General features: G+C 43.9%; 1 protein-coding gene across 1 annotated transcript in view; it reads left to right on the top strand.

Annotated features, from left to right (window-relative positions):
- Nucleotides 1-650: 650 nt before the first annotated feature.
- Nucleotides 651-9944, top strand: part of LOC118532907 (acyl-coenzyme A synthetase ACSM4, mitochondrial-like) — a 26709-nt gene continuing 17415 nt past the window's right edge. The window contains 3 exon segments of the mRNA XM_078074722.1: nucleotides 651-856; nucleotides 4485-4676; nucleotides 8811-9060. Of these exon segments, the coding sequence (XP_077930848.1) occupies nucleotides 8860-9060 (201 nt within the window). The 5' untranslated portion in view covers nucleotides 651-856; nucleotides 4485-4676; nucleotides 8811-8859.

The following is a 9944-nucleotide window of genomic DNA, read 5'->3' as shown; positions in this document are numbered from 1 at the left end:
ACATGCAGTCATTCAGAACGCATGTGTAGCTCCCTCTAGGTTTGCATTTGGAGCCTGTCACCTATGTGTCCCCAAACACTTGATTGGCAAAGTCGAAAATACGCTGTCACGATCAAGATCATGGTGCTAGATGATGTCTTACATAAATAGAATTTCATATATCCTGACCTGACCAGAAATTATTCTTTTCTTCAGAGGAAGAAGGAAAGAAAAAATAGTGTAATGGGTGTCAGTTTTTTATTTACTACGAACATTTTGGTGGGTAAACACAATTATGTTACTTTGCATTATGTCGATTTGCAGTCTGTATTTTGGAGGGGAGTGGTGCAAGCACTACAAATTACTTAATGACATTGACAAAATCGGTTTCATTCTTCAGTGACACAGAAAGGAGAAGGAAAAGATTTCTTTGTGTCTGAGGCACCGTCACAAAGACCTGTCCCAGTCTGGAGAAGAGGCTTGGCGGGACCGAGCACCCTCTGTGCCTGCAGCTGAGGGGCCCTGGCTTTGAGCATTGTAGGGATTCCCAGTGCGGCCAGCAGAGGGCGCGCGCGCATCACCCCCGGGAGGGGGCGGTTTCCCTGCGTGCCCAGCAAAGGCCAGAGGGCAGAGGGCGCGCCCTGGCCAAGGCATTGTCTGAGCCAGGGTGCCTCAGGGCAGGAAAGGCTTCTGCCGTCCCCTGAGGACCCAACGCTCCTCCGAGAGCCAGGGCTGCGTTGCCATAAGTTCTGCAGCCGCCCCGGGGAGAACCTGGGCCCTTTGCAGCAACTTGGTGCCTCCTGAGGAGCGACGGAGAAGCAGCCTTGTTGGCTGAGTGCTGAGGAGGGGGCTCTGGGCGGCTTCCCAGGACCTGCTGGTAGGTGAGCAGCACAGTCGCTTGCATTTTGGGGGCTGTTCCCCTGGTTCATTCCTCCTTTTCCCTGAGGGTATTTGAACAAGACCTATTTTACCCAGGGATCCTTGGATTGAGGGGTCCCACGATGCCACATCAGAAAGGCTGTGGTGGTTTGTTACACATGCAGGCTTGTTTCTGGGGAGAAATCCTGACCCAAATTCAGAGGAAGGGGAGCCGCATTCAGTTGGGACAGGAATACAGGCACTGCTGACTCTCAGGACCTTCTAGAAGGAGGAGCTGGGATCCCACTTCCCAGGTTCTGCTGGAACCAGAGCCCCAGGTAAAAACACAAACTGCCCTCCAGTTTGTAACCTTAAAGGGAGAAACTCTCAGGGAATTATCAGCAAATGTTGGGTTTCTTTGGAAGGAAAGAGAATTGAATGTAGGACAGAGAAGCTGTGATTAAACCTTAGGCACATTGGGGAGCATCGGAGAGGCTCAGTGTTTTCAGGAGGAAAGGGGGCAATTTAGAAGGCTGTTAAGAACTAAAAGTCCATTGGAGGCATCTGGGGAGTTCAAAGTGTTGTGGCTTCTCATGCGTGAGTCCTGTTGGAGGAGGTGGGCAGGGGGTGGGGAGGGTGGGGATGGAGAGATGAGAATAGAGTTCTGCTAGCGAAATAATGGAGTATCCATGTGTCAGGTCAAGTCCATGTCTTCCTGTTGGGTCCCCAGTTTATTTGGAGTGGTAGTGTGTGAGAGCTCCCCCTGCCCAAACCTCCTGCCTCTGTTTTGTGACATTTCCCATTATGACTTACCACATTTCCCCCTTCTGAGCAAGATTTGCCTTGATGAGCAAAGTAAGTCAGTCAGAGAGGGACAAATACTATATGATTTCCGTCATTTGTGGAATTTATGAAATAAAACATATGAGCAAAGAGAAGAAAAAAGAGGCTAACCAAGAAACAGACTCTTAACTATAGAAAAGAAACCGATGGTTTTCAGAGGGGAGGTGGTTGGGGGGATGGGTTCAGTAGGTGGTGGGGATTAAGTCATGCAGTTGTGACGAACGACAGGTTTGCCTGGAAGTGTTGAGTCACTAGATTGTACACCTGAAATGAATATAACACTGTATATTAACTAATTGTAATTTAAATAAAAACTTAAAGAAGTTTCCTTGGAGGAATTTTTGACCAACAGCCAAGTTCTTTGGATTTAGCGGTTTTGCGTTTCAGTGCCAGCAAAAGGCCTTTTTCTGGTTGGCATGGCTCCTCTCGGAGGGAACGTGCATCACAGTTGTAAACGACTTAAGTGACACTTGAGGCAAAGGGAGAGTTAGAAGAGAGAAACTCTCACATACTTCCTGTGTGACGTCTGTGTCTGCTCAAGATTGAGACCAGTGAGCCAGCATCACCTCACTGGGGACAGTGTTTGTACAAAGGATTGAGCGACAGCAAGTACAGAACCAAAGCCACAGGACAATTCCAACCCATATATCGGTTCTAAACCAGGACCCTAGGTCTTTAAGTAGCCAGCTGAAATCTCCATTGGCACTTGTTGGACTGAAGGAAGAAAAGGATTCTCCCTATGAAGGCAAACCCGGAGTCCTGTATGCCTTCTGGAAGTGTCCTCCCCCAGTGGCTAGGAGCAAAATATCAAATACTGCGGGAATGCACTGAATGAAATCACTGAGCACATTTGGGAACATAGAGTACACTGAAGAACATGAAGCAATAGTTAGAGAACTTGTTGCAAGAATAGGAATACTTCCGGGACATTTCAAAACTATTGTTTTTTCAAAAGAAACTGTTTAGAACTATATGGGTTATCAGTAGTGATCTGTTATGTTGTAAATTCAGAAACCATGCATTTGGATTAGAATCAGGATTCAGTTAATAGTTTAGGTAAAAGAAAGACTTGAATTCTGAACCTTCTAAACCTCTAGAAATGCTCACAAGATCAAAATGAGGCTATTTTTTTTATTATGTTATGTTAATCACCATACATTACATCATTAGTTTTTGATGTAGTGTTCCATGATTCATTGTTTGCATATAACACCCACTGCTCCATGCAGAACGTGTCCAAAATGAGGCTATTTCTGAAAAGGTTATAATCCAAAGAGGTCTCCTCCTTTTGCAAGAAACTGGGATATGCAGAAAATGGCATGTTCTTTGCACAAAAGAGGTAGAAAGAGCAACAGTGAGAAAAGGAATGCAGGCCTGGTCTGGACATGTGGGGAAAGCTGTCTCCCCAGATGTTTTCTATTTCAATTGGGGAAGTATTTACCTTCTTGTCACCAGATGGTGTACTGGTCCAGTCAGGGTTTGGTGCCTTCTTTAAATATGTCCAGTGGACCCAAGAGTCCATTCCCTGGGATTTGGCAGCACAAGGTTTGGTTAGCAGTATGTGCTAAGGGCCTCTCAAGGGAGGTTGAAGAGAATCTCTGTGGAGGTGTCTTTTCCGATAGAGAGACTCTCCAGGTTGCAAGGTGTGATGGTCAAGGTAAGTGTCCCCTGGGAGTAGACTGTGAAAAGACTGCTCTGCTACAACATGGTTAGTTTTAATAGAAGCAACTAGATCTTTGCATTATTGAAATATATCCCCTTTTCCCACCTGTGGGTCAAAAGGGGCAGTGGTCGAATGCATGGATGTCCAGTGACTGTCTCCAAGGGTGAGAGTCTGAGTTCCAAAGGGGGTGGGCTTGAGATTTAGAAGGAGTAACGGCAATGCCTTTGGCCCAGGTAGTTGGCAGATCTTTGCACATTTAGCTCATTGAGTCCCCAGTATTGCCATTATTGTATTGGACCATCTGTGAAGATAGGGGTTAGTAATGTACAATGAAAGTGTTGTAAAACTGGCCGAACATCACAAATGGGGTGAGGTCCCTGCACGGTAGAGTGGGTTTTCTGGTCACTGTGTAGTTCAAGAGGGCTTCCCTGGGAGGGATAATTTTTTGGAGAGCCTTTATTCTGTCTACCACACTGGGCTTAGCCTTGGGACTTCATTCATTAAAGGATCAAGGAGCCCTGTTGATGTCTGAGCCCATGAGAGATACTCTCTTCTGGATATCATATGGGGTACCAATGAACTCTGAAGGTGAAAAATGTCTATGTCTGATCACTGTCATCAACAAGCAACATTTAGGCAGAGACTTCACTAAACCCAATTCCTGTTGCCATCAACTGACATTCACAAAGGTACAAGCAGGCAAAGTTTATGTTCAAACCAGTCAGCAACACTGTCTCAAAATTATTTCCAAATGAGATCATGTCAGGACAGACACCTTGTAGTGGCTAGCGTATAGTCAATGCTCAATAAAAGCCAGGAGTTTGAAGGATTTCTCATAATCTAATCAATGAGTTGAGACTTCAGATATGATTCCCTTGGCTGTCTTTTGCCAGGATGCCAGGCTATATCCAGCTACGCCACAAGAGTCAAGCATGCCAATATTCCAGGCTACTTGAAAATCATGAGAGACTCTGATAATAGGCCATTAAGCGGTATGGATCTTGATATCATCAGCTCCATGGACAAGAATAATCCGCTAATGTGCTGAGGCTTAGCACTGAACCGTAAGAGGAAGTTGCTCCTGCATTTCCTCTCTCCCCTCCCAGCTGTGTCTTATAAATTGCTGTTGCTTTAACCACAGGTTGTCCAGAGAAACATCAACTCTCCTCCCACAGGATTATGATCCTCCCAACTGTGCACCAGAGACTTGGGACTATAATGGCATAGATGCCACCAAAAGAAAAGAAGGAAGGAACCAATTTTTTGGCAGATACGGAATTGAGTCTTTGTGAAGAAGCTGAAGGCCTTTCTGGATCAATAATAACATTTTCTGGTAAGGAAAAAATGCATGTGGTAACATGGAAGTGATTCTAGTAAATGAGAAGTTGTAAGAGTGTGTTTAAATGTAGAGAACAGAGCACTAAGAGTCCCATCGTCTTGCCATAATTGGATAACTGCTGATTCAACCCTGGATAAATGTCCCTTTGACAGGAAAATGGACTGTTCTACTTTACAAAGGTTGATAGAAATATAGCAAAAATCTGTGATAGCATTTCCTTGCATTGGCTTTGGAGACAACAAATGCAGGCTGGAATTTGTGCTGCATGCTCCATGAACGGCTTTTGTTATTTATTTCCTCTCACCGCCTCAGTCACTTTATAGGTAAAACAAAATGCCTGGGGGTGCCTGGGTGGCTCACTCTGTTAAGTGCCTGGATTTTTGATTTTGACTCAGGTCACGATCTCAGGGTTATGATCTCAGGATTGTGAGATCAAGCCCCACATCAGGCTTGTCAGCCTAGCCTAGGGCCCGCTTAGGATTCTCTCTCTCCTCCCTCTGCCCCCCCATCCCACTCCACTCATGCTTTCTTTTGCTCTCTCTCTCTCTAAAAAAATTTAAAACCAAATGCCTGCCTCCGAAGGGTGTTGAGATAATGAAACAAGATACTGCATAAAAAACACAGTGCTGAGTGCACACCAATTGCTCAAACATCTTTCCACTGGTAAAGTTTCCCTTAACACACTGGAAATCACTAAGACTTTAGAAATCACCTACTTAAATTCTCTCACTTTTACAGATATCTTTGGGAAATATTTTGTTAAACATGTGTATGTATAAATTTCTACTTAGATAATGTCTTGACCTAAAAGTCAGTGATTCTCAGATTTGACCCTGGAATCATATGAACTTCCCACAGGATCCAAAGTCAGGAAATGGCTGTGTTCAATGCAAAATGGTGGATCTTCAGAGTTTCATGGTCTCCCTAAAGGCCTATCTGTACAAATTTACCCAGAAAATCAATAGTAGACCAAAGAGATAGAAAGAAGAAATGTTACTGGCAAAAAAAATTTTACAGTTTAATTGAAAAATCCTACTCTGTGATATCTTGATTAGTATTTTATTAGTAATGATTGTGTTTGCATATGTAAGACCTATTCACTGATTATGCACATAATGCAGATAATGCTGAAGTGTATATTCAGATTAGATCTATTTTATGATATTTAGTTTTAGATTTATTGGCATGTTAATTTGATGATATGGCAAATTTATCTATGGAGTATGGGAAATCAGAACAACTCATGAAAAAATCATTTTTCAGTTTGGAGGAGAAGAGGAAGGAGATTTGCATTAAAAACTATCTGCTCGGGGCACCTGGGTGGCTCAGTCGTTAAGTGGCTGCCTTCGGCTCAGGTCATGATCCCAGCGTCCTGGGATCAAGCCCCGCATCGGGCTCCCTGCTCCGCGGGAAGCCTGCTTCTCCCTCTCCCTCTCCCTCTGCTTGTGTTCCTTCTCTCTCTGTCTCTCTGTCAAATAAATAAAAATTAAAAAATCTTTAAAAAAAAAAAAAACAACAACAAAAAACTATCTGCTCTATTATCTGCGCTATTCTCCTTAGGAAGCAAGAATGTTCCAGGTGTCCCATGTTTTGATAATCTTTCCAATTGATCATTAAACTGGGACCAACAAAGGTCAAAATGATGGAAGTGAAGACTAGAATGCTTCAGACTGATGGGGGCTGAGTTCAACCCCAAGAGCCAGGAGCACAGTGACAGGGCATTAAAAGAGGCAAAAATAAGCCACCAAAATATTGGTGGCTCCAATCCAATAGCTTTTCTAGTTTCTTTGGATATCAAACAGTAAAAGCCTTCTGCCATAAACAATTGTGAAGTTTGATTTTTAACGTGCAACGTTTACTGAGTCCTAGCTACCCACCAGGCACTGTGCTAAGGTGCTCACTTAAACCCCACAATTAACCAATGAAGAAGATACTACCATTACTCTCATTTCACAGATGAAATGGAACTTGGAGATACTAAGCAACTTGGCAAAGGGCATCCAGAGAGGCAAGTGTGGATGCAAGTATGTGTGTTGCATATGTGCATACACACACGTGCACACGTGTGTGTGTGTGTGTGTGTGTGAGTGGGTGGGTGGGTGTATGTGTGTGTGTTTAGGAGAGAAGTTGGGTCTCACTTTCAGCAAAATGCTAAATCATAAGCATGGCCCCCACTACTTTCCCTCTCCCCACCCTTCTCTCCTCTTGCTACCTCCACCATACTTGCCCAGGTGGTCCCTCTTCTTTCTTCCTTGACATAATGGAGAATTTAATACCAATGGTATGGCCAGAAATAGCTCTTCCTGGGCTATGGTAAATTGCATTTGCACCAAATGGGCCTCTTGCTTCTCCAGACGTCACTCTGAGCAGTAAAGAAGGCTTGACAACAACAATGAGGGGATGGTACACCCTGCACCCTTTGTTCTGCTGTTTATGTTATCACCATGCGGCAGACTCAGGCACCCTTTGCACCTGTGGAGTTTTCCATCCCATACAAGGCAACTAAGTAGGACTGGAAGGCAAAAAGATAAGGGTATTCATCTTCAGCAAGAAACCCTTATTGAAGAAGGCAACACAAAGGAGGCTGAATAGCAGAGAGGTTGAGTACGCAAGCTCTGAGGTCAGGCCATACAGGGGGAAACCTGGCCTCTGCCACTATGAGATGGATGACCTTGGTCAAGTTGCTTAAGTGTACAGAGGTCTCAGTTTTCCCATCTGGAAAATAGAGATAATAATGGCACCAACCTCACAAGCTTGTCATGAATGCTAAATGATATCAGGAATGCAGAATGCCTGGTCTACAGCAAGCACTAAAAAACACTGGCTTCTGTTATTGAAGACAGCTCTGTAAGTCATGTTAAGTAATAAGAATGAAATACACAGGCTCTACCCACACCATCTAGGTAGGTTAGGGAGACAAGGCACATATATTGAAAACAATTAATAATATAAGGTAGAAAACTGTCACGTGAGGAATACTGGTGCATATTATGGAAATTCAGAGGAAGAAATAACAGTACTATTAAAAAAAAAACGTTAAGGGGCGCCTGGGTGGCTCAGTTGGTTAAGCGACTGCCTTCGGCTCAGGTCATGATCCTGGAGTCCCTGGATCGAGTCCCGCATCGGGCTCCCTGCTCGGCAGGGAGCCTGCTTCTCCCTCTGACCCTCCCCCATCTCATGTGCTCTCTCTCTCTCATTCTCTCTGTCTCAAATAAATAAATAAAATCTTTAAAAAAAAAAAAAAAACGTTAAATTACAGATGGCAGTAGGAAGGTGACTTTACCAATGTCACAAAGCTAGTTTTGAAAGAGTCCAGAGTAAAGTCCAGGTCTCCTGATTCATGAAGTAAAACTATTTCATGAACCTATGCCACCAGGGTACTAATGAAAATAATCTTAACAAAAGCATTAGTTAACACTTTGAAGGTACTGTCTACATTGCTGGGCATTTTACACACATTATCTTATTAAATCCTCATAATAACCCTAGGAGACAGATATTATATTCCTCCCCCATTTTACAGATGAGAAAATTGAGGTGCATGAAGGGTAAGTGATTTCTTAATCACTTAAAGTTGCTGAGCCAGGACTTAAGGTTCCTAACCAATTATAATGAAGAACTGAGGGGAAAGGAAGGCAGGGAAGCCAGAAGGAAGGGGAATGACAGACTAAATCCTAGAGCTAGAAATGGACATTCAAGAAAAGTGAGTGGACTGCTTTTACTGGAAGAGCAAATTCAAGGAGAGGAGTTAGAAAATATAGTAGAATCAAGTATGAAGCAGACAGAAGCAGGGCTTGAATGTCCATTGTGGCAGCAAATATTCTGTTTGTCTATTGTTTGGTTGGGGGAGAGGGTAGGGACAGAAGATGGGAGCTTGACAGTTCTATAGTTGTTAGTTTTGTTTTGTTTTGTTTTTAAGAATAATCTGATCATAGACAGAATGAAGAGGAAGAGGCCAGTGGCAGGGAGACTAGTGAGGGCTGACTGCCGCAGCTCCAAAGAAGAATGGGTCTTTTCCAGGTGTTCCCCAACTTCCTGGGGGGGGGGGGGCACACAGCCACAATCCACTTCCCAATCTCACCACAGAGCATCCAAAGAAACTAACGCTCTCCACTCATCTCCCCACAGGCTGCAGAACTTCCACATCCATATCAGTTGACAAAGCCCTTTGGGAATCATGATGATTTTTTTCCGATACCAGACATTCAGATTCATCTGGCTTGCCAAGCCAGCTGGCCGGTACCTTCACAAAGATCATCAGCTTTGGGCGCCTCTGACTCTTGCTGACTTTGAAGCCATAAATCGCTGTGAGAAGTCACTGCCTAAGAACTTTAACTTTGCTGGGGATGTGCTGGACCAGTGGTCCCAAAAGGAGAAGGTATGACATGACAGGCTTCTATTAGATGCTTGGCATCCACGTATATCTCAGGCTTCCATTTCCTTGTTCCGTGGTCCATTTGCCACTCTTAATTCAGTTCTTTCATCCTTCTTGGTTACCTTTGTTTGTTTTCCCCTTGCCCTCCGCTCTCCCCAGGCAAGATCTTTAATCCACAACTCCACATGCTGTCTTTCTCTGGATCCTCCTCAGTCCCCCTTATGGTGATTACTTAGAGAGTCCTGCCTCTTTTCCTTCATTTTCTCCAAGTCCCATGCGGCAGCTCTTTGCTCTCCATTCATCGGTTTGGGCTGGTCACAGGCTTATCCAAAAAGCAGTAATTTGAGCTTTTTTTTTTTTTAATTTATTCATTTTTTAATTTTTTTTATTATGTTCAGTTAGCCACTATATAGTACATCATTAGTTTTTGATGTAGTGTTCAATGATTCATTAGTTGAGTCTAACACCCAGTGCTCATCACAACATGTGCTCTCCTTAATACCCGTCACCCTGTTACCCCATCCCTGCACCCTCCTCCCCTCCAAAACCCTCAGTTTGTTTCCTGGGATCCATAGTCTCTCATGGTTTGTCTCCCTCTCTGATTTCTCCCCCTTCAGATTTCCCTCCCTTCCCCTATGGTCCTCCGTGCCATCGTTTATGTTCCACATATGAGTGAAATGATATGATAATTGTCTTTCTCTGCTTGACTTACTTCACTTAGCATAATCCCCTCCAGTTCCATCCATGTCAATGTAAATGGTGGGGATTCATCCTTTCTGATGGCTTAATAATATTCCATTGTATATATGTATCACATCTTGTTTATCCATTCATCTGTTGAAAGGCATCTCTGCTCCTTCCACAGTTTGGCTATTGTGGACATTGCT

The sequence above is a fragment of the Halichoerus grypus genome, chromosome 6 (assembly GCF_964656455.1).
Source record: "Halichoerus grypus chromosome 6, mHalGry1.hap1.1, whole genome shotgun sequence".
Lineage (NCBI taxonomy): Eukaryota > Metazoa > Chordata > Mammalia > Carnivora > Phocidae > Halichoerus > Halichoerus grypus.
Note: the sequence above shows the minus strand (reverse complement) of the source record. Positions and strands in the feature narration are given on the sequence as shown.